General features: G+C 36.2%; 1 protein-coding gene across 3 annotated transcripts in view; it reads right to left on the bottom strand.

Moving 5' to 3' along the window:
- DMD (dystrophin) overlaps positions 1-25,543 on the bottom strand; it is a 2,141,216-nt gene that overhangs the window by 1,341,554 nt on the left and 774,119 nt on the right. For all 3 annotated transcript variants that reach the window (XM_084869361.1, XM_084869360.1, XM_084869362.1), the window contains 2 exons: positions 24,808-24,942; positions 22,984-23,133 (listed from right to left, as the gene is read on the bottom strand). In XM_084869361.1, coding sequence (XP_084725487.1) covers positions 22,984-23,133; positions 24,808-24,942 — 285 coding nt within the window. The remainder of the gene's footprint in view (positions 1-22,983; positions 23,134-24,807; positions 24,943-25,543) is intronic.

The following is a 25,543-nucleotide window of genomic DNA, read 5'->3' as shown; positions in this document are numbered from 1 at the left end:
GACTGAATTATCTTCATGGGTTCAAGAACATGTTTTATTAGCTGTTTCCTCCTATCCTAATTCTTTTTTTTTAACTTAGTGATTCTGAAGCTCCAATTATTATGGTCATATATACATTGGAATTTGTCTATTATCTTACAATTTTGGCTATAGTGTTCAACTAAAAACAGTAAGTACTAAGTTCTCATTCTAAGAAATGGAAATAAGACTTTTCTCAATAAGGTTTATAAAATAATTGGGAAAGTTGGACTCATAACACCTCCACTTATTCCAAAAGTCATTGAAGATTTATGAGAGAAACAAAAGTCAGGATAAATTCACCACCGGGGTGGGGGGGATGGCGGAGGGGGGGGGGCGGATAGTATGATGGCTACTGCTGCTTACTCCTCAAGGAGGAATGAAAAGGTGTACTTTTCTTCTTGGGACAGAAAGGTTGGAAGTGAACTCCATAGCTTGAAGTGGACTCCAACACCAGCACTCATAGAATCTGGGAGTCAAACGCATTTGGGGCTCGGCCAATGTGGCTCAGTGGTTGACTGTCGGCTTGTGAACTAGGAGGTCACAGTTCAATTCCCAGGCTGGGAACTTGATCCGAAATGGGGGCATGCAAGAAGCATCCTATCAAGATTCTCTCTCATCATTGATGTTTTTATCTCTCTCTCCCTCTACCTTCCTCTCTGAAATCAATCAATCAATAAAATATATATATATATATAATATTTAAAAAAATCGGATGGGGCCAAAACCGGTTTGGCTCAGTGGATAGAGCATCAGCCTGTGGACTGAAAGCTCCCAGGTTCAATTCTGGTCAAGGGCATGTACCTTGGTTGCAGGCACATCCCCAGTAGGGGGTGTGCAAGAGGCAGCTGATTGATGATTCTCTTTCATCTATATTTCTAACTCTCTATCCCTCTCTCTTCCTCTCTGTAAAAAATCAATAAAAAATTATTTTAAAAAAATAATAAAAAAAAATAAGATGGGATTTACATCTAATTACCAACTTGGACTCTGCTTATGCAGATGAATGGTTTATTTGCTTTCAATGCCTACTTAGGAATTAAAAAAAAACCTGCAAATTATGGCATAGTGAAGAGAAGAGGAAGCCTGTACTTCCCAATGCTTGGTGTGGCAAAAATGTTCCCATAGGTGAAGTAGACATTGAAGAAGGAACACTGCTTTGTAGAGTAAAATATTCCAGGACAAAGAGATTTTAAGATATTTTTACTTTTACAGAATCTGTTTTTCTTATTTAACACCTCTTAAAAAGCCCAGACTTGCATCTCAAAGTGGCCAATGCTTTATGTCCTTGTTGCTTAAAGTGCTTGAACACCATGAAAATAAAAGACAACAAATGCTGAAACCGATTTGGCTCAGTGGTAGAGCGTTGGCCTGCGAACTAAAAGGTCCCAGGTTCAATTCCGGTCAGGGTCATGTACATTGGTTGCAGGCACATCCCTGGTAGGGGGGGTGCAAGAGGCAGCTGGTCAATGTTTCTCTCTCATAAATGTTTCTAGCTCTCTATCTCTCTCCCTCTTTGTAAAAAAATCAATAAAATATATATATTCTTTAAAAAGAGACAACTGCCCAGTTTCCTTCATTCCTATTTCTCAGGCCAATGGAAACTAATGTAACCCAGGTGGAGTAAGTAAAAACAGTAGAGGTTTGGGGAGGAAAATAATCATTGTCCTCTTCCAGTGCAAGTCACTAGTCCATGGTTTAAACTTGAGCTAGAAACAGGAGAAGACAAACTGAATATAATATTGAAATTTTAAGCTGAACTAAATAGAATTTAATGCCACAGAGACCTGAACCAGTGAAATCTATTCAGGGTAACAGCAAGAAATATGAATCAACTACCTGCTTGAAGCAAAACCATTACATGTTTGTGACCAATCTGGCTCAAACTATGCAGCAAAGTACTGACACAGTCCATGCACTCAGCATTTGATAAACTGAGGTAGAGGCAGAGGAAAAAAATGGACATAACAAACAGCCAGAATTATGTAGTCCAGGGAAAGACAGGAAATAGAAAAAAATGAAAGCATTATGAAGAAACAATGAAGGGCCTAGGGAATAGATTTGAAATAATTATCAGAAGGCTTATAAAGATACGTGAATGCCTTTGTCTAATACTACAGCCAGTAAATTGCATTTTGGTTTATTTGGGTTATTTTTAATATTTATTGTTGAAAGTATTACGTATGTCCCTCTTTTTTTTTTTTTTTACCATTGACCCCTTATAGCCTGCCCCCTCCACCCACTATCCATCACAGGTGTTCCATATCTACACTACTGCTGTTATCCAATGGAACACTTTGATTCATTATAACTTCAGTGAACAACCAATTAAAATTTCTAAAACGTAATTTTAACTTCTTTATTTCTTTTATTGATTAAGGTATTACATATGTGTCCTTTTCGCCCTATGGTCCCCCAGTCCCCACTCATGCCCTCACCTCCCTGTGGCCTGATTTTAACTTCTTTAAGGAGGCAATGCCATGAAAATATCAGGAATCGTTAAAGAACCAGGAGTAATTTTCTATCGTCTCGGAAACAGGTTCTTTCTAATTTTTGTTTAGAATTGGCGGGGGGAGGGGGAGAGCATCTTCAACGAAATTGAAATTTGAGAAACACCCTGGGCCTTTTTGGGGTTGACGAAACATAAACATCTCATTTCCATGATTCCGTATGATAGAAGGAAAGAAATAGATTCACACAAACTTGCATATGAACTTTCTAGATAGTTAGACATGTTTTCAGCAAGCTAAGGAAACCCCTTTCAGAAGAAACAAGCTAGTCTGTTGCAAAGGGAATTAAATGGAGATTATAATAAGCAGAGGGGAAGAAGGCAATTTATAGCAGGAAAGACAACTTTCAACAACTTACAGTCTCAGTAACTGTCAACAGCTTCACTTTGTTGCCCCTTTTTTCTGTTTTCAAACTAGTATGTGCTACTTTTTTCCTAAAGGAAAAGAGGTCCCACACTGTAGTCCTTGGACAAGAAATGCCAAATAAATAAAAACTGTTGCTTTAAGCCACTTTAGATATACTTCTGGGGGAAGCACAATGGCTTCTGTGGTGTATTTGTTAATATACTTGGTAGGATTATAGGCCGTGCAAAATGCTTACATGTGCTCATAAACATATTTTTAAAAGTAAATAAGAAGAATGTTACAATATTTACAAGGGACATCTAGATTTATTTTTGTTAATGTCATTTGGTTTAAACACACTGGGCAGAAAAACACCAAAACCACGTGCATGGAGCACTCTGTAATTACCTTTATAGAAACAGATTATAAACATTAAAATCATCAGTGTCAGTTGAAACTTCATCTTTTTTAGTTCCATGCAGGTCACTGAAGTTCTTTTGCAACTCCTGAGGAAAGTATTCTTAAAGTAATGTTGGAGAATTACTTTATCAATGGAACTTGACATTAGATAGCCATCACTTTCAAATAAAGCATTGATAGATCTGCCAATGATCTGTACAGTACTATCTGAAAGACTTTTCTGGGGTTTTGCTGCATGCATTCACCTTCATGGCTGAACAAATGAAATAGGTCTTCTGCTTTGACAGGAACAAACGTGCATTATTACAGCTTCAAAAAAAAGTAATGGTTTGGCCAGCGTAGCTTAGCAATTGAATGTCAAACCAGGAACCAAGTGGCCACAGGTTCAATTCCCAGTCAGGGCACATGCCTGGGTTGTGGGTTTGATCCCCAGTAGGAGGCATGCAGAAGGCAGCCGATTGATGATTTTCACGCATCATTGATGTTTCTCTCTACCCTTTCCCTTCCTCTATTTATAAAATCATATTTTAAATAAGTGATGAAAGTATACAACAGTACACCTAGAAGGAATCTACAGAGTTCATCTTATCCCAACCTTCTCAAGGAAACTTCAGAAACATCTGTGGTCAACAAAATTTATCTGGTCTTATGGAGAAATGCTCTGTGATTACACATGTACTCATAATATGAGAATCTAAAGTTTAGGAAATGGATAATTTATTGATTTTGTAAATAAAATAGTACAGAACATTTCTCCTGATACATAAGAGTGACACAAAACAAGAGTCCAGGGTACTGGTCAATTTCTCCACTCAGAAGTTCAGACTCTTCGGATAAGGAGTGGACATGGTGTTTCTGGCCTGTTGGGCTTTACATGATCCATTCCAGTCCCTTTTACAGAGCAGCTAAAATGATCATGTGTTGGCTATGAGTAGAAATAGTAAGATAGTCTCAAATACAGCCTCAATGACCCAAAATGGTGCTTTTCTGATGTACATTAGAAATCTCTGATGGATTCCTTTTCCTGTGATTTAGGCCAATAATTGTCTAAGGCCAGTGTCCAAGTTTCCATGAAATAAAATGCTCTTGACTCTGTTGGTCTCTATGACCAATCATCAGTGGTATTAAAGTATATTCAGACTGGTGCCAATCTCTGTGGATGTCTGGGATGGCTCTCCCTTTTTCATCATCTCCATGTGCATTACATTAACAACATTTTTACATCAATACTCTTTTTTAATATATATTTTATTGATATTTATACAGAGAAGAAGGGAGAGGGATAGAGAGTTAAAAACATTGATCAATTGCCTCTTGCACAACCCCTTCTGGGGATGTGTCTGAAACCAAGATACATGCCCTTGACTAGAATCAAACCTGGGACCCTTCAGTCCATAGGCTGACGCTCTATCCACTGAGCCAAACAGGTGAAGGCATCATCAATACTCTTGATTGCCATGGTGCTAAAGAAGCTGAAGTGCATTTATGGCTTACTATCACCCTATCCACAATACATTGAATAATTCCTCAGGCCCAGTTCAGTAAAAACCTGTGATATTTTGTTCTAAAACATTACAGGTTTTTTAAATCCTCTGTTTTCCACATAGATAAGATACACAAGACTGTGGATTATAGCAAGGAGTTCCTGCCAGTTTTTGGCTCTGATATGATTCATTTGGCTGGGATGTATACCTTGAACAGCAGGAACAAGATTCAGGGAACAACTATTTTTCCTTGCCAAACACGCTTTGAGTTCTTGAGCTGTAGCCTGGGTATAGAAACAAGACTCCTGGTTTTTCATGTGAGCACAGGGAACAGATAAACACTGGCAAAATGGTCCAATACACTGAATTCCTTGTTAGGAATCAGTCTTCTGTCACTCAATACTTTTATGAAATATTAAGCTGTCTGAAATAGATATAAACTGTTTCCTAACTTCCCCTTTTTTATATCTCCTCCCCCACAGTGGATTCTTCATTGGTGGATGAAAGCCATTTTTCTGGAGTTTGTTTTGTTTTATTTTTGTTTTTGTTTTGAGTGGGAGGGGAGCAACCAGGTCTCAGGTGGATGGCCCTTCACTCATAGGGTTGTTGAACTTGTCTTAGGTCAGGCATGGATGAAGATTAAGTTATAAACAATGTCTAACACAGATATGCAAGACAATTTAGTGTCTTCTAAACTAGTCCCACAGGGAATGCCTGTTTCATCTAGATTGTCGTCTAGGAGGGCAAGATGGGTAGCATATTGGGAAACATAGTGATGTCATTTCTATGCCAACAGAAGTTTGCTATGGTTTCCTAGAAAGTGCTTCTTCTGTTCCAGCAGGGAATTGTGGTCTTCAAAGAGAGTCACTTTTTTTTTCTCTGCTTGGTTTTATTGTTCGGGAATTGAAAATGACCTTTATCTGTGTAATAAAAAGATCACTCAGCACTGATGAGCAATGGATGGACCTGGGTAATTAATGGCCCACACTACAAATGTATCTGAAACATAGGCAGACTAGTAAGGCTGATTGCCTTAAAACAATTCATTCTCAGGTCAAGATTAAGGTTAGAGTTCCTAAACCTGAATAATCACCAGAATCTAGAGGAAATGTTCAAAATACAGTTTCCAGGATCAATAAAAATCTACAAAATAAATCCTAAGGAAGTTGGAAGAGAATATGCTATTGATGATTGGCCAGATTGAAAAATAATTATCAAGAGTGAACTTTGAAAAAAATAATTTAAGAAATAATAACAGACAGCAAATTGAAATTAATTTGGCTCATAAGATAAAAGAGGGAAGGGCAGAGTATTATTAAACTGCCCATTTTTCAAATGCAGATCAGAAAATAATATGAGACTTGGTAAGGCAGAAGCAGTAAAGCAATTCTCCACTTTTATTTGATACTTTTAATGGCTATATGTTTTCCATGGCTCAAAAAAAAAACAAACAGCGTAACTTTGAAATATTTTCAGTCCTCATTCCATACATGGATTGCTCTGAGATACTAGAATATATTGCAAAGAAATATTATTTAATATTTTCTCTTTCATTTTATTCTTTAAAAAAGTAGACAATTAATTTTAGTACAGACTTGCCTGAATATTAAATAAAAGTTTGATCATTCAACCCAAGAATCTATGAAGTAGCTTGAAAAGAAAATCATTTCAAAAGAACCTAGAGTGGTAAAGTAAGATGGACAAGACAAATGAACATTTACCTTGAGAATAGTATTTTATGTTATAGAAATTAAATATTCGTTGTAAATTATGATGGATCACAAGTAAAAGTTATATAAAGTTTAAATGAAACAAAGAAAAACTCCAGAAATTTTAATGAAAATTCTACTTAAGTAAAATATTTTTTAAATTCTCTATCCAAAAATTAATCCCTAAAATTATAATTTACCAATCCACATTACTAATTGATTTTATAAGTGAGTAGTTTTTAGACCTTAATGTTAGATGTTTCTCATCTATATAATTTTAAAATTTTTACTTTATTCATTTTGAGGAAAGGGGAGGAATAGAGACAGAAATATCAATTACAGAGAAGCATCATTAATTAGCTGCTTCCTGCATGCCCCCTACTGGGAATTGAGCCTGCAACCTAGCATGTACTTTGCCCTGGAATGAACCAATGATCTCATAGTTCCTGGGTCAACACTCAACCACTGAGTATACTGGCTAGGCTCTCATCTATATATTTACTCTCTCTTTTACTACTTCAACGTTAGAGGAAATAGTCCAATCACCAAATTATCAGAAAATTAAGAACAAGATACCCTTCATGGATATATCCATATTTGTTCATAAGTATTTTAATGGTTACCCAAAGCAAAGACAATTTGTCTAGTATGAATATATAATACTTAAATATTAGATATTAAATTAGAATATGTCCCAATAATCCCACTCATAGGACTATATCCCAAGAAACTAGAAATACCAATCAGAAAGAATATATGCACCCCTATGTTCATAGCAGCACAATCTACAATAGCTAGGATTTGGAAACAGCCTAGGTGCCCATCAGCAGATGATTGGATAAAAAACTATGGTACATCTACACAATGGAATACTATGCTGCTATAAAAAAGAAGGAATTCTCATCATTTGCAGCAACCTGGATGGAATTGCAGAACATCATGCTGAGTGAAATAAGCCAGTCAATGAAAGAGAAACACCACATGATCTCACTCATTTATGGATAATAAAGAAAATTATAAACTGATGAACCAAAAGATAGATATAGAGACAGTAAAGCAACAGGCAGACTGTCAAATTACAGTGGGGAGGGTAGGGAGATCTGGGGGAGATAAGAGATCAACCAAAGGACTTGTATACATGCATATAAGTACAACCAATGGACACAAACCTCTGGGGAGGGAGGGCATGTATGGGAGAGGGGACAATGGTAAGATATGTACAGAGATAATAATTTAATAAAAAATAGAATATGTATATACACATTCATATACATACATATATATACACAAGCATGCATGTAGTATATATGTGTTGATGTGTCCCTTTGTATCTGAACCAAAAAATACTAATACGTTATAGTTGCTGTGCATTCAGACAGGATAATTTTTAACTACGGCTTTATAATAAATTTCACAAATGTCAATGCAAATGGCCATTTTTGAAGTAGAGTAAATTATATGTAAAGATAATAATGTAATCATTACTGACAAAATTTAAAAAATAAATCTCCATGATTCATCATGATTAAAAACAAGAAATAAACTAATTTACCATTACCCTTTTTCTGGCAAAAGTTACTTAATAGTTTAGTTCTTGTAGCTATAAAATAGGAAGATTCAACTCAAAATACAAGACGCATTTGAAAATATTATTAGAAAGAAGAATTGATATATCTCACATAATTGATGATAGAAAGAGAATGGTACCTTTCTCAGATAGCCAAATAAGATATAGCAAAATAAAAAGCACATTTTTCTCTATTTCTTTACATTAAAGAGGGTTGGGCTATTTGGTTTATTGCCTGTGTGCAAATATGATACTGGTGATTTTTCCCCTTCAAAATGTAGTCACTCTTATACAGTTATTCAATTAAAATTATTATGAGATCAAGTTATAGAGTCTACTACTCAGCTCAAAAATGAAGTAACCTTAAACACAGATGTTTGGCCTAACAGTATGCTTGCAGTGAAAATTTTATCTACACTAATAAAAGAGAAACATGTAAATGAACAGTACCTCTGCTATACCCAGCAACCATTCAGGAGCAAGTATGCAAATTAACCCAACAAAAGATGGCGGCCGCCACAGAGCTGGAGTGAGCAGGAAGCTTGGGTTGCTCCCCACAATTGCAATTAAGGAAGCCAAGCTTACCGCCCACCCTGGTTGGCCCTGGCCTCTGCTCAAGACTACAAAGTTTCAATTATATAAGATAAATAAATCCCAGATACCTGCTTCCAGCTGGCCCTGGCCTCCATTCAAGGAGGCACTGGGGGGAAAAAAGAATAAAAGGAGGGGCTGGGAGCCTGGATCACTGGGGGACATGGCCAGCCTGCAAACAGTCCTTAGCCCCTCACCCAGGCTGGCCACACCCCCATGGGGTGAGTGTCTCCACTGGGGGGCTTGATCAGTCTGAAAACAATCCTCAGCCCCTCACCCAGGCCACCCCACACCCCAAGGGAACCTCTCACCCTGATTCAGGACACCCTTCAGGGCAAACCAGCCAGTGCCCACCCATGCATCAGGCCTCTATCTATACTAATAAAAGGGTAATATGCTAATTAGACTGGGAGACCTTCCAGGAGACCTTCCGAATGTTCTTCTGGACAAAGCCATGGTGGTGGGGCTGAGGTAGAGGTGGTTAGAGGCCAAGAGGGGAAGGCAGTTGTGGGTCATCAGGCCAGGATGGGACAGAATTTGTGAATTTTCAGGCTGGTGGGGGGCTGGGCCATTGAGGATAAGCAGGCCAGTGGGGAGATAAGGTAGGGGCGAGCAAGCCAGCAAGGGGGACATTTGTGGGCGAGTAGGCTGGCAGGCAAAGTAGTTAGGGGCAATCAGGCAGCCAGGCAGGCAGGCAGGTGAGCGGTTAGGAGCCAGCAGTTCCGTATTGCGAGAGGGATCTCTGACTGCCGGTTTAGGGCCGATCCCTGTAAACCAGCAGTAGGACATCCTTCAAAGGGTCCCAGATTGGAGAGCGTGCAGGCCAGGCTGAGAGACACACCCCCATGCACAAATTTTGTGCACCGGGCCACTAGCATCAAGATAACAGTTTTATCACAAAGTATTTAACCTAGGACGGTCAAAATTCAAGATATTCCAGATTCTTTCTCTGACTGTAAGGAAATAAAGTGCCAAATTCAAAACATGAGAAAATGTAATCCTAGAGGCTATATCCATTATCAACACTCTAAGAATTAGATTAAAATTCAGCTTTCAAAAGATTAAAGTATTTACCATTGGTTGATCATTGTAAGTTAGGTATAAAATTAACCAAATATATACAATGACAATTGGGGCTGACATCATGGACATGCAAACTGCATGGTTATGCAGTACTCCACGCTTAGAATTGCACATGCTTTGTTTAGTGTTCTTGTCACTTTATTGCAATCCTTAATTTTTTAAAAAGCAGTCTGGCCCAACTGGGTGTGGCTCAGGGCTCAATGGTTGAGTGTTGACCTATGAACCAGGAAGTCAAGCTTTAATTCCTGATCAAGGCACATGCCCAGGTTGCAGACTTGATCCCCAGTATGGGGCATGCAGGGGGCAACGAATCAATGATTCTCTCCATCACTGATGTTTCTCTCTCTCCTTCTCCCTTCCTCACTGAAAACAATAAAAATTATATTTAAAATAAGACAAAGAAAAACCAGTCTGTATTTTCTTCTTGCATTGAAAATTAAGTAGCTGATCTTGATAATAATAACTTGGGGAAAATAACAAATAGCTATAAGGTTGAAATAAGAATCCAAAATAAATTCAGTAAGTTGGAAAAATTAAGTTTTTAAAAACAAACAAAAATTAAATTAGAGTCATTAGGACAGTGACATACATAATTTAATATCTAATATTTAAGTATTATATATTGACACTAGACAGTGACATCAGGACAGTGGAAGAAGAGTGAGTACCAAATGAATGACTTATAAATTTTAATATAATTGGAAACTAAGACTCTAAAGATCAGCCCCTTGGTCAGTGCAGTGTATAATCAAACACATCCTGGAGTTACTAACTGAAGATAATGGGAATAAAAGTCCCTTGTATTTTGATTGTCTGTGTGTCTGTATGTGTGTAGTTGTGGAAAAAGTGGTTATTTTGCAGAAAACTGATGGGAAAACTTTAAATAACTGATTCCAGTGCAAACCATTTTACTGATGACTACTGAATCTATAATAATGTTTGCTAACTTTTTCTTAGTATAAACTGATCTAGAAGAGCTCCTACTCCAAATGATTTCCACTCCCACTTCTTCAAAGGCACCAATTCTCTATTCTCCCATCCCCACTTTTTCATGCCACCAATCCTATATAATTGGAAAAAAAATAGATGTAGCATCCTCTCAGCTATGGATTTTTTCTCCCAGCCATTTTCCTCAGCCTTACTATTCTCCTCAAAATATATTTGTATTCTCTCAATTTTTTCTTTTCCACTTCCAAAGTCCATCCTTCCATTTTTGCTCATGTCCCTTCTTCTGTAAGACCTTGCTTTTATATATTAAGTATGTCTCTCTATTGAATTTTACCTCAGATTAAAAACATGCTTAAATTTTCATTGACCTGAAAGTCAATGAAAGATCTTCTCTTATCCTATTACTCAAGTTACTGGCCCTTCTCTTATTTTTTCATCACTAAACATTTTTTTAACTTTAAAGACATGCTCATTCTTTTTTCCAGATTTATTGATATGTAATTGACACATCAGATGGTGTAAGTTGAAGGTGCACAACATGTGTGGATCTGATACATTTCTGTGTGTGTGTGTGTGTGTGTGTGTGTGTGTGTGTGTTTCTTTTTTCTTTATTTATTAAGGTATTACATATGTATTCTTGTCCCCTCGTTGCCCCCCAACCTCCCACTCATGCCCTCACCCCCCTGGTGTCTGTGTCCATTGGTTAGGCTCATATGTATGCATATAAGTCCTTTGGTTGATCTCTCCCCCTTACCCCCACCCTCCCCTAACTTCCCTCTGAGGTTTGACTTTCTGATCGATGCTTCTCTGTCTCTGGATCTAATTTTGCTTATGATACATTTCTAAATTGCAAAATGGTCGCTACCATCGCTTTACCTGCCCCCTCCACCCTGCCACATACTCACCATAGCTTGTCACCAAACATCTTCTAGAATAGTCTTCATTTACTACCTCTACTTTACCACTCCCAAATTCATCTTTTACCTCAATTTAATCTCACAATTTCACCTCCAACAACTGAACAAGGTATCTATCTATAATGTATGACTGAATAGGAGTTGAGCAAATAAATCCAGCTAGTAGGGATTACTTTTTTTAGGTACTAGGTTCTGCATTTTATATAAAAGTAGAGGTAATTTTTCATATAAGAGGAGAGGTAACATTTTTATATAAAAGTAGAGTTAAAATTATTTTCAGTATATTTATATACCAAGAAGAATTTAAATATTAGAACTTAGCTGCTTGCAAGTCACTATCATTTTAGAGAAATTTCAGTAGTTCATAATAATTTACTCTTCAGCTACAGCTAAATTTGTTTTTATAATTTTCATTAAAATTGGACATATCTAAAATCTTGGTATATAAGAATAATTTGATCAGTTATTTAATATATAGATCTATAATTACTGCCCTAATATTTATATGTAAAATTATATTTATATCTCAGTGGTAAAACAGAATATTTTTTAAAAAATATTTGCCTTCTGTAATCATCTGGAGTATAGGTTTAGTATTGCCAATTTATGATGGCAGCCTCTTTAGGGACAGAGGTCAAGATATTTCATTTTATTTTTATTAAGGACACATCAGTATAAACAGGTCTAAAGTTAAGTGGGTACGACTGAAGTTAAAAAAAAGAAAAATATAGGGAACTTATATACCTGCCAGATCATATTTAGATCTGCTAAAACTATCTTTCAGATCTGCTGAAGTGAGGCTGGTGAAAAAAAAAGAGAAAAGCCAAAGATTACTTTAACCCTTTGTATGCCACAAGTGTCTATAGATGCTTTAAAATAATTTTTGTGAGAATTTTCAACTGAAAATATTCAAGAACACCTGAATTGTGAGTAATATATTTATTTTTGTAATATCCATTGCAAATTATTTTAATTAAATTCAAAATATTGTGGCATGTGGGGATGGTTTCTGTTTTGGACATGCGGCAGTTAACTGGTTAAGGTTTCTGCCTGAAAACTTTAAAGAATGAGTTGCCATCAATAAAGATGAAGAACAATTGTGTTGTTTAAATTTGATAGGAGCTCAGATCTATGTTAAGTTTGAATTGACTATTAAATATCCAAATAGAGATGAATCACAGAAGGGTGCATACTGAAGTCTAGAGTTTAGAGCAAAGGTCTGTACTAGAGATAATATTTTGAGAATCACTGACATGTAAAGAATATTTAAAATGATGGCACTGCATAAAACATCAAAAGCAGTAGCTGTAGAAAGAAAGAAGAGCATTCAACCTTAAAAGTGCTTTATATACAACTGGATCCAGTTTGCCAAATTTGTCTTAGAATTTTTTCTTATATGTTTATGACTGAAATTGTCATGGGACTTTCCTTCTTGTACCATTTTTGTCAAATTTTGGTAAAAATTTTTACATTTTCAGCCTGTCTTAATCAGTTTGGAATGCTATAACAAATACTAAGTGACTGATACAGCACATATTTATTTCTCACAGTCTGGAGACTGAAAAGTCCAAGATAAAGGTGTCCACAGATTCGGTGGTTTTCAAGCAGCTTCCTTCTTGCTGTACCATCACAAGGATGAGATAATCATCTCTCTCATGTCTGTTCCTATCAGGGCATTGCAGACATTCTTTTCAGAATTTCTTTCTTTTAGAAAGGATCTTCTGGGGTAAAAATCTGAGTATATATTTCTCTGAAAATATCTAATCTCCCCACTTAGTATATTTGGTAGGTTTTAAATTCTACATTAAAGGTATCATTTTTCTTAACATCTTGAAAATATTTCTACTTTTCTTTCTGATTCATATGTTGAAGTTAAGAAGTCTAATATCAGTCTAAGTTTCATTCCTTCATAGGTTATCTGTCTCACCTCTCTGCTAATTTGTCTTTGGAATTCTGAAGTTTCACTGTGATATGTTTAAGAGCAGATTTATATTTATTGATTCTGCATGCTATATATTGTGCTTCCTGGTTGAGTGCATTCTGTCATGGGCTCTGGAATTTTTTTTCTCAATATCCTCATGTATTCCTCCCTATCCATTTCTTTTGTTCTTTTCTTCAGAACCTCCTATTAAACATGTTATGCCTTTGTAGTCTACCCTGATATATTTTGCCTTTCTCCTCATATTGTCCATCTCCTTAGTTTTTGGTAACACATTTTGTATACTACATTCAATTTTCCAACTCACTTTTCCCAAACTCTTTAATATATATTCAACATAGCCATTAATTTTTAGAATGATAATTATAGTAGTTTTAGTTTGATCTTTTTCAAATCTTCCTCACCAACTTTTAGTGTTTTATTCTTTATTCAATTTTCAACATAATTTCTTCAATGTTTTATCTACATATTTTATACTTGTCAATTAGCAACTTTAATATCTGAAACTGTAGAAAAGTTGGTCTAAATCACTAAGCATTGTAAATGGTGAGTTTGCCTTATGATGCCTTGTTTTCCGATGCTTGTGGTTTTTTTTAATTAATTTATTTTTTATTAAAGTATTACATATATATGTTGTGGGGTTTTATTTTAAATGTTACTTAGTTTAACCATTGGAATACTAAGAGGATTTTTCTTTCTAAAGGATTTGGATTTGATTATGACTAGTGCTAAGGTGTTACCAACATGGAACTAGCTACATTAACTTAATTTCTTACCTTGGGGATTCCTTGATCTTTATGGTAATACACACTTAAATAGTGATCCTCTCAAGAATAGGCTTGTGGTTATAAATTTTCAGTGGGGATGATTATAATTATGTTTACCATTACTTTTATATTCAGATCAGGAAGAGGGACAGGCATATTTTTACACTGGTGCCCTCTGCAGATATATAAAATATCACCTGTCCAACATATGTAAAATTTTAGTTCAGATCCTAAGTTTGCTCAAATTTTGCTTTAAATAACTGGTTTAATTCACCCAAAATATGTATTCCTAGTATGATGTTTTTAACCCCAGGGCAGTGTAAAGGTCACAGTTCATAGTTGCATTTCTTCTATGGCTTCAGTTTCATTCATTTTTCTTTCTCATGGCTTTTAACGTTTTACTCATACTTCATTGAAAGAAAGCAATTTAAAAGTATATTCGTTGGAAATTTCCTAGCATCCTGCTGTTCTGCAGAGGGTAGTTTTTGAATATTTAGTCTGCCTCACCCTTGGTACAGAAGTGAGCCTTGTCTCAACATCTGTGAAGTGAGATAATAAACATACCTCATAAAACTGTGAGTATTAGGATTTATACTGTTTATAATTTTCTAGCCTAAGGTCTTAACAGATAGTAGCTCTTACTATTAATGTTATTATAGATCAATATTTTCAAGATGTAAGCATACTCACAGAATCACAACCATATTATTTTATTAGACAAATGACTTCCAATAATTTTTTTAAAAATGTATCTTCATTGTTGATAGTATTACAGATATCCCCTTTGCTCCTTTTTTTTTTTCTAGTGACAACATTCACCCCTCCAAGACCTTATTGCCGTGCCTATGGGTTATGCATATCTATTGATATATATATATAAAACCCTATGCAACCTTTATGATGGAACTACCAGAAGGACTTGTTGCTACGATGTGCACTAACCACCAAGGGGCAGATGCTAAATGCAGGAGCTGCCCCTCGTCTGCAGGCCAGGATTGCCTGCCAGCCAACCTCTTGGTCCTTCCCTCAAGGCTGGCAGGCCTCATCACCCAATCAGGACCAGGGCCCAGACTGGGTAAGGGAACTGGGGATGAGTGATGGAGGATGCAGCCACTTTCCCAGGGGGCCGAGGGCTGATTTCCTCCTCAGGGCCAGCTGCCAACCTTCTGGTCCCTCACCCCAGCCTACAGGCCCTGATCAAGGCCACGCCCTGGGCTGGGACTGGAAACAGGATGAGTGGTGGCAACCAACCTCCTGTCGTGCCTGGGTGGGGGTCACTTGTGCTGTTTCCAGATCTAAAATTGTGCTGCCATGAACAAAGATTCATATATTCTTTCTGATTAGTGTTTCTGATTTCTTAGCATATATTCTTAGAAATGGGGTCACTGGGTCAAATGAATTCCATTTTTCAGTTTTTGAGGAAATTTTATACTGTTTTTCCGCAGTGGCTGCACCAGTCTGCATGCCTACTAGCAAAGTAGTAGGGTTCCCTTTTCTCCACATCCTCTACAGCACTTGTGTTTGATGATAGCCATTCTGACAGGTTTGAGGTGACACATTATTGCCATTTTAATTTGAATCTCTCAGATGATTCATGGCTTTCAGCAATTTTAATATGTCTCTTGATTTCTAATTTCATGTCATTGTGACATAAAAAGATGCTTGCTATGATTTCAATCTTCTTGAACCTGTAGAGACTTAGTCTGTGTCCTAACATGTAGTCTATCTTTCAAAATGTCCCATGTGCACTTGAGAAAAATGTATATTCTGTAGCTTTGGGGTGAAATGTTCTGTAAATGGCAAATAATTCCATCTGATCCAGTGTGTTGTCTAGGAATGCGGTTTCCTTGTTTATTTTTTTGTCTAGAATATCTATCACATGATGTCAGTGGGGTGTTAAAATTCATCTCTCCCTTAAAATCCTCCATAAGATTTTTTTAATATGCTTGGTTGTTACTATATTGGCTGAATATATGTTTACCAGTTATAGTCTCTTGTATCAATCCCTTTGGAAGTATTAAGTGGCCCTCATTTTCTCATGTTATGGCTTTCAGTTTGAAGTCTATTTTGTCAGATGTGAGTATTCCTACACCAGCTTTTTTTATTTCCATTTGCCTAGAAAATGTTTTCTATCCTTTCACTTTCATTCTGTGGGAGTCTTTTGTTCTCAGATGAGTTTCTTATAGACAGCATATGAATGGGTAATGTTTTCTTCTAACTACCCTATGTCTTCTTTTTTAATATAGTTTATTGATTTTTTTACAGAGAGGAAGGGAGAGAGATGGAGAGCTAGAAACATTGATAAGAGAGAGTCATCGGCCAGCTGCCTCCTGCACACCCCCCACTGGGGATGTGCCTGCAACCAATGTACATGCCCTTCACCTGAATCGAACCTGGGACCTTTCAGTCCGCAGGCTGATGCTCTATCACTGAGCCAAACCAGTTTCGGCTACCTTATGTGTTTTGATTGGAGTATTTAATCCATTTACACTTAAGTTTATTATTGATAGGTACTTATTTGTTGATATTTTACTCTCTATGTCTGTGTTTTTCTCTTTCTCTTTATTTCTTCTTCTTACATCAGTCCCTTTAACATTTTTTGCAGTGCTGGTTTGGTGGCAATAAACATTTTTAGCATTTTTTTTTTTTTTTTGGCTCTGAAGCTCTTTATTTGGAATGATAGCTCTGCTGTATAGAGTAGTCTTGGGTTTGGTCCACTGGACTGCATTGCTTCATATATTTCATCCTATTCTCTTCTGACCTGAAGTGCTTTTACTGAGAAATCAGCTGAAAGTCTAATGGGAGCTCCCTTGTAGATAACTTCATGTCTCTCTCTTTCAGCCTTTAAGATGATTTGTTTTCAATGTTTGGAATTTTAATATGTGCCTAGTTTTGAGTCTTTTTGGGTTCATCTTGATTCGGACTCTCTGTGTTTCCTGAAATCGAGTGACTTTTTTCTTCACCAGTTTAGGAAAATTTTCTGCCATTATTTCTCTTAACAGTTTCTCTACTTCTTCCTTGGATCCTTCTTCTTCTGGTATCCCTATGATGCAAATGTTGTTACATTTTACCTTGTCCCAAAGCTCCCTTAAACTCTTCTCCTGCTCATTACTTTTTTTTTTTTCATTTGCTGCTCTGAGTAGGTGAGTGTGTGTTTTTTTGTTTGTTTGTTTTGTTTTTTTACCTTGTCTTCTAATTCACTGATTTGGTCCTCGGATTCTTCTAATCTACTGTTCTATCCTTCCAAGTCATTCTTTATTTCAGCTATGTCTTCCCTCATTTCCAGTTGATTCTTAGTCATTGTTTCCACTTCCCTTTTCATATTGATGTAATTCTTACTAAGTTCCTATAATTCTCATTCAGTTCCTTATAATTATCATTAAGTTACTTGTAGTTGTCACTGAATTATTTGCGCACCCTTATTTTCATTACTCTGAATTCCTTATCTGACAAATTGCTCACCTCTATTTCATTTAGTTCCTTTTCTGGCCATTTCTTCTTTCATTTCATTTGGGGTTTTTTTTCTCCCCCTCCCTATTTTTACTATCACTTTATATTTGTTTCTATATATTAGATCAAAATGCTATGCCTTCCAAATTTTGTGAAGTTGTCTGATGTAATAGATTTTTCTTGGTACCCAATGGTGCAGTCTCTTAGATATACTGAGGTGGGTGCTCTAGGAAAGTTTCTTGCTTGGGCTCTTTGCATTTTTTTGTAGTTTGGTCTTCAATGTTATTGTTCCAATAGTGGATGGAATCTCCCCTCAGGCTCGCTGACTATGTGGTTCATCCCCAAATTGTCATGGGAGTTCTTTTGGAGGTGTGATCTCCAGATGTTTTCTGTCCTTTTTTGATATGTCTCCTGCTTAGCTGGACCTCAGTGGGTAATTCAGATGAATGTTCTCCAATTTAGTTGCATTTCCAGTCTGACCCTGGGAGGGGGTGGTTGACAGATCTGTGTATTTGGCCACCATTTTGAGATGGAAGTTAGTGTGGTTCAGATGGTCATGTGTCCAGGTTCAAGCACAACGAACTGGGTCCAAATGATCAGTAGCCTTTTACAATCTTTGTGGCTTTTTATACCTTTTCCAAATCTATAAAATGGGCATGGAAAATACCTTATACTAGGGGTGTCGAACTCAATCAGAGAAGGGGCCAAAATCTAAAATCCAGCCTAAATCTCGGGCCGAATGGTTTACTTAACAGTCATAAACTGACAATGTCATAAACTGACAGCGGAGTGCAGTGATGACAGCGCGGTGCGGGCCACATTGCAAGGCCTGGCGGGCTGGATTTGGCCCGCGGGCCTTGTGTTTGACATATGTGCCTTATACCATAGAGTATTGTTAGAACAAATGAGAAAATGCATTGCAGACACTTAGAGCAGTATCTGAGCCTTTGTACCCATTATACAATTATGTCTCTGTTGTTATGCATTTTGCTTTATCACTAACATCTTCTGTAGCTTGTTTACACTATAATAAGTTGTAAAAAATAGATGATTCGGTATGATTTTTGGAGCTCTTCCTGGTTTGCTAACAATATTTCAAATCATTAGTGTGAGTAGAAAATATAGTGCCATGTGATTATGAAGCGTGAATGATGGCTTTTCAAGGAATGGAAATAATTTATTACTTATTTGAATGCAAACTCACACTCTGAAATTAGGAAAGAGATCTAGCGTATTACTTTTAAATATTCATAGGCAATAAAATATCTGGTTGTTTGATTGATTTAGAAGGCAATTGAATGTTACCTTTGCTCTTCATAATTGCATCTATAAAAAACATTGGGCAGGCAATTAAAAACACCACAAACCTCTGACATAGGCATTTAATTGAGAAGAAAATGGGCCAAGGCTCATCTTCAAGTGAAAGAGCACTTTGTTTATTAATGAAAAACTGTTTCTCCTTAACCAACAACAAAAAGAATAAAATTATGACTTAAAACAAATTCAGGAAATTGACTATAAAAATCTAATATACATGTATTTTGTTGAAAAATAAATCAATTTAAAAGGTCTGTTACTGTAATTATTTCCAAGCCCCCTAGATAATTTATCTGAGGTGCCATCTACATTGCATCAAAACACCTGTCTTTTCAACTAAATTCTCAATAAGAACATCAAAGTGACTGATTTAGTAACAAATTATTAGGTGTGTCTCTATTACCTAAATAGTTTGGCATTGATCAAAGCACTGAGATTACACCCTGAAAAATAGGAAAACCCTGTTACTCCCCGTTTTAACTCAACATCATATCTTTAAAGTCACACCAGCTTATTAGAGGCAAGCACAACAGAATTTGAGAAGGCTATTATCTCTAACAGACGTGGTTTTTATCAAAGTTCTAAAGCACTAAATGTGTTTTATTTTCATTGCCAAATTACTCTCAGGTGGCTAGATATTCTATATAAGCACAGCCAGGGCAGATAATGGCTTCAAGTTTATTTCAAGTTTATTTACTGTTATTGTAGCATTCTGCTTAATTGATCATTGAAGTAGAAATGGAAAGCTTTCAATTTTAAGACTAAGAGAATGATGAAACAAGTACGTTTATCAGTTTTCTGCATTTTATTTAAATAATGAAAGTGGGTACATTTCATTATTTTTAATATTAGAATATATGCGTTTTTATATTCATGCTCTTGGTGAGTTGTGCTTTGAAGTTAGGTGGTATAGCATAGAGACTGGTAAAAATAAAAATTATAATCATTTTTAAATATGCTTTGTGTTCTTAGCACTGAAATAAGCACTTTCTATGACATGATTTCTATTTTGCTCAGGAGAACCCTATGAAACAGGATCTGTTATAAAAGATACAGAAATGGGAGCCTGAAAATATTATCCAGGGTCACAAAGCCAATGAGGTATAGGGGAATTGCCAATTATCAATTCATTGTCTTTCAACATCGATCTCTTGATGATACTGGGATCTATCTTTGCCAGCTGGCATGACACTGAGTTTTGCCTTTAGAGGGCACTGGAGTGACACTGGGTGAGGTAAAGGTTTATCTGTGGCAGTGTGTTTTTACTTCTTGCACCTGTGGTTCTGGTTTGGCCTGTGGTTCTGGATCTACCCCTGACTATATAATAGTTATGGGTTGGGTAAACCTGGTTAATGTTTTTGCCATTAGTGGCTGGGGACAATTTCCAAACAGGTTTGAATACCAGCTTTGGGTAGATCTTGATTTCCAAATTAGTTCTTTCCTTGTGTATTATCCCTCAGGCCTTGGGTATTCTTTTGAGTTCTTGTCTATTCTCTCTTAAAAAATAATTCCCAGTAAATAGTTAGTAGTCATTGGCATTAAACCTACCCTGTGCAACTTACTGCATAGTTCCTGTGACCCATCTGATACTGTCTAATACAAGGGACTGTTGCAACCCAAGTTTTTCTGATTAGTTATTCAATGTTTTAATAACTCAGTTTGGATATAAGAGTAGGTGCGCAGTTAAGATTTGTTGTTGAGTAGAATTATTATTTATTTGTGGAAAATGTCAGGTTGCAAACCAAAGACATTTGAAATATAAACACATAACAGTGTTTGTGTTACTAAAGGTTTGCAAGAGTACATAAATGAGGCTGATGCCAAGATCAGGTTAGAAAGCAAGCTATTTCTAAGCACATAATAGAGAAATTCTGAACACAGCTAAAGATTAAAATTGAGGTCTTTTCATAGCTTTGCCAAGGTTAGTTTTATAATGTGTCCTGATTTTTTGCTTGAACTATAATTTTTTTATGACACTAATATTCCAATGAAGAAAAAAGTACATACTGATTCCATATCAAAATATCAATATGCCCAACATCACCTACTTATTTTCAGAAATGGACAAAGTTCTACTGAGGACTTCTTTATTTCCAATTTAAAACATGATCAAAATTCTCCCCAACTTAATTAGCAAAAGGTTTCCTGCAGACCTCCCTGGCTACCATGCCCCCTTAGAACCTTTCTTTCCCTTGATAGCCAACTCCTCACAAGGATAGTACATACTTACTTTCCCCCTTTTCCTCTCTAATATCTTCTGTAGCACTGTCACCAGAGTCTCTCTATGCCCTGGGAAAATCTACCTAAACTACTCTAGTCAAGGTCATAAGTGATGTCTTTTTTGCTTTTTAATTTTAACTTTTTTCATTTTTAAATTATAGTTCACATTCAATATTGTTCCGTATTGATTTCAGATATACAGCATAGTGGTTATACAATCTTGTACTTTACAAAGTGGTCGCCCATGTTTCAAGGACCCACCTGACACCATACATAGTTATTATGATATTATATTATTGACTACTAGAGGCCTGGTGCACAAAATTTGATGGGGAAGGGGGGTCCCTCAGCCCGGCCTGCACCCTCTCACAGTCCAGGAACCCTCAGTCGGACATCCTTAGCGCTGCTGCTGAGGTAGTAAAGGCTCCTGCCACTGCCACGGTGCTCGCCAGCCATAAGCCCAGCTTCTGACTGAGCTGTGATCCCCCTGTGGGAGCTCACTGACCACCAGGGGGCATCTCTTGCATTGAGTGTCAGCCCTTTGGTGGTCAGTGCATGTTATAGTGATCAGTTGTTCTGTGGTTTGGTCAATTTGCATATTAACTTTTTATTATATAGAATATTGCATATGCTATAATTTACATCTCTATGACTACCAATTTGTATTATACTTAATCCCTTCAACTTTTTCACCCAACCTCCCAACTCCTCTCTGGTTGATGCCTAATTCCCTCATCTTACTTGACCTTACTATTGTAGTTGACTCCTACCTCCTAAGCACCCTAGCTTTAACTGGAGTCTCCTCTATCTTTTTTACCATGACTTCTCATCTCCTTTGTAGACACTGTATACTCTGCCTAAAACTTGATTTGGGGTTTAACTCCTAAAACTGTCCGTGATTCTTTTTTCTTTTTGGTTACCTGGGATGATCTCATGAACTCTACAGTTGTGACTAGCATGTAACCTGATAAATCCACTATGTGTATAACTAGTCCGAATCACTCTCTCTGACTTCAGGGCTGGATATCTCTCTCTTACTGGATTATGGAATAGTCCCACCTGGATGCTCCATAAGTACTAGAGCAGACCCAGTGGGTGCTCTGCCACACAACCGCCTAACCCCAGAACCTCTGAGTTTTTCTAAGCTCTGGTGGCCAATTGTTGCCCATCCAGCTATATATTGCTAAATTCCCACCTTAAGCACCTATATGTGTATTATATAATTTTGTTTTTAAAATACACTATATTTAGTTTCATGTACAAACCCATACTCTAAAACATTTTTAGATAAAATGATATAATGCACACATAAATATTTCAGCCATGTATAGCAAGTGACAGTTTCTAAAAGATGGAAGCTGGGCTAATATTTAAATATTCCTCATTTCGCCCTAGCCGGTCTGGCTCAATAGATAGAGCTTTGGCCTACAGCCTGAAGGGTCCTGGGTTCCATTCTGGTCAGAGTGCATGCCTGGGTTGCAGGCTCCATTCCCAGTGTGGCGTCTGCAGGAAGCAGCTGATCAATGATTCTCTCTCATCATTGATGTTTCTATCTCTCTCCCCCCTCCCTTCCTCACTGAAGTCAATAAAAATGTTTAAAAAATAAATATTCCTCATTTTATCTGAGAACCCTAAATGTATTTGCTAGATGTTTATGCAAATTAGTTTAAAGATATTTTTTCACTCTTATCATCATACCTCTTCATGTAGTTCTCTCCAACGAGAATTAAATGTCTCAAGCTCCTCATTGATCAGTTCATCCATGACTCCACCATCTGTCAGGGTCTGTGCCAATATGCGAATCTGATTCGGGTTATCCTCTGAATGTTGCATCAAATTTTCAAGTGACTGAAACACATTTGCAAAAATTACTATTTTTCTTTATTTTCTAAATATGTTGAATTAACCAAAATGCATCATGTCTTCTGATTTACTTAAATTAAATTATTAGCAATTTAAACCAATATTAATACGGGACCATAAAACATGAAAGATCATTGTTATTGTAAAATAAAAAGTACAGGGTGGGGCAAAATAGGTTTGCAGATGTTCTTATAAAAATAATACAATTTACAACCAATAATACAAGAATATAAACTATTATTTTGTGTGCGCAGTAAGGTAAATCTACTTTTGCTGCCACCTATATGATGTTGCGGTACGTAAATCTTCATGGGCTTATGGCAAGATTGTGGATTGAGGTACCTAAAATGATTCACAGTAACCTTCTTATTTGATGACCTGCACTCTAAAATCTAGAAAGGTAAAATACTCGATTTCTCTTGAAGCTATTAAAGGCCAGGTGACATGATTATGATATAATATGAAAAACGAACTTTAAGAGGTTCTCTTCCCCAAATTAAAATAAAAAGGCACAGTCTTTTTAGAAGAAATCCTTCTGCCCTTTACACAATTTTACACACCTAGTACTTAGAGGAAAAGTAGCCATTGTTGGCCTGGGAGGTAATAAAAATAAGAATGAGGTCCTTCAATCTGATCATTGAGTAGGATAACTAACTGCATTTTACATTCTTTGTCCTGGCCTCCATCCTTTTACACGTGCAGTGTTTGGTCAATGAACATCTCTAAATTGGACAGGACCAAAATTACGGTCCACGTGGGACCTCTCCCACTGTTCTTTGATACCTGTTCAGGTTTTACAATTCTTTTTTGAAAATAAGAAAGTTCGATACAATAATATTTAGGTTTCTGCTGGGACATTCTAAGATCCCAATTCTGTTCTGTCTTAAGAAATATTTTGCATATTCTTCACATCTTAATTAATGTATGTACCTTATTTTAGCATATTCATATAGAGGATGGCTCTACATACAATACATATGCTAACCTACATATTCATTTTATATAAAGGAGTAAAAAAAAGTACAATAAAATGCATACAACATAAATGATTAAATACCATAAGTTCACACAAACCCAAACTGACACATGTAAACTCCTTCATTTTATTTTTTAAAGGACTTCAAAATAAAGCTTTAAAATATACTAAAATTTGGAATGTACTACGACATATGAACATGCTAAATACATATTTCTAATATCAAAACATGTCCACTTAGTAAATCAAAACATTCCATATGGTATCAATCTATGATTTTAATATTTGTTTAATTTCCCAATTCAATAAATGTAGCCCTTAAACTGGGAAATAATAGTTTACATTATTATCCTCTTTAGCCCTACTCCAAAGGAGCAAAAGTATGCATTCAAACTGTCTTTGTAAGTCTGTAGCAGATTTAAGCAGGAAAAGAAAAGTGTCAACATAGAACTTACTGATATGGAAAAAGGTTAATGTCCTCTATAAGAGGTTATTTAAATTCTTTTTCAAACCTGAGACTGAAAGGTTCTTAGAGAAGACTAAGGCTTCTTCTAAACGCCAGTGCGGGAGGAGGAATGGCAACTAGACCCTCTGTGCTATTTTGAATTTATGTTTTATTTGGTACTTGATAACTTTCAAAATTGCATGTAAAGTGTCATCATTTAGATTAATTCACAACTTACTTCTAACACCTTGGCGATTTCCTCACTTCCACCAGGAATAGTTTCAGTGGCTTTAAGTTTCAATTCTACTTCATTCAGCCACTTGTTTGCCTTCTCCAAGTAAGACAGTAACTCATGCCAACATGCCCAAACCTCCTAAAAAAGAAATATCCCAGATGAACTATTTTAATAAAAAAAGTACTTATGAGACTACAGCATTTCCATTAAAAAAAAAAAACTTCTAAAAATGTAGCATTACTGTAGATAGCTGAAAATGAAACTAGTCATTTTGGTCACTTAATATATCCATAATAACAAATCATTAAGGAAATATTTTATTTTATGAATAAATTCAAGGTTCAGTGATTTACTTTTTTAAATAAATAAATGATTCATCAACATTATATTCGATTTTTATTTGCATTTTAAGCAAAGGGATAATAAAGGCCAATTTCTGGATAATGATTATGTCCGTTCTGATAAAAGCAGGAAGATACACTGGAGGATAAGAATATAGTCATTTTTTCATTAGCTTTAAGATTATAAATATTGAAAAAAAACTATAAAATACAATAGCACAATTCCTACCACCTGCTACAGCACCTTCTCCCCAACTTCTACCAAAAATGAAATCTAGGAACAATTTTTTATTTAAGGAGAAATTAAATTCTATTAGTTTCCCTATATTTTCACCCTTGCTCATAGCCCTTGCAAATGATAGAAAACAGTTCCTCTCTAAGTGATGAAAATAATTAGT

This window comes from Pipistrellus hanaki (genome assembly GCF_964339955.1).
Source record: "Pipistrellus hanaki genome assembly, chromosome: X".
Lineage (NCBI taxonomy): Eukaryota > Metazoa > Chordata > Mammalia > Chiroptera > Vespertilionidae > Pipistrellus > Pipistrellus hanaki.
Note: the sequence above shows the minus strand (reverse complement) of the source record. Positions and strands in the feature narration are given on the sequence as shown.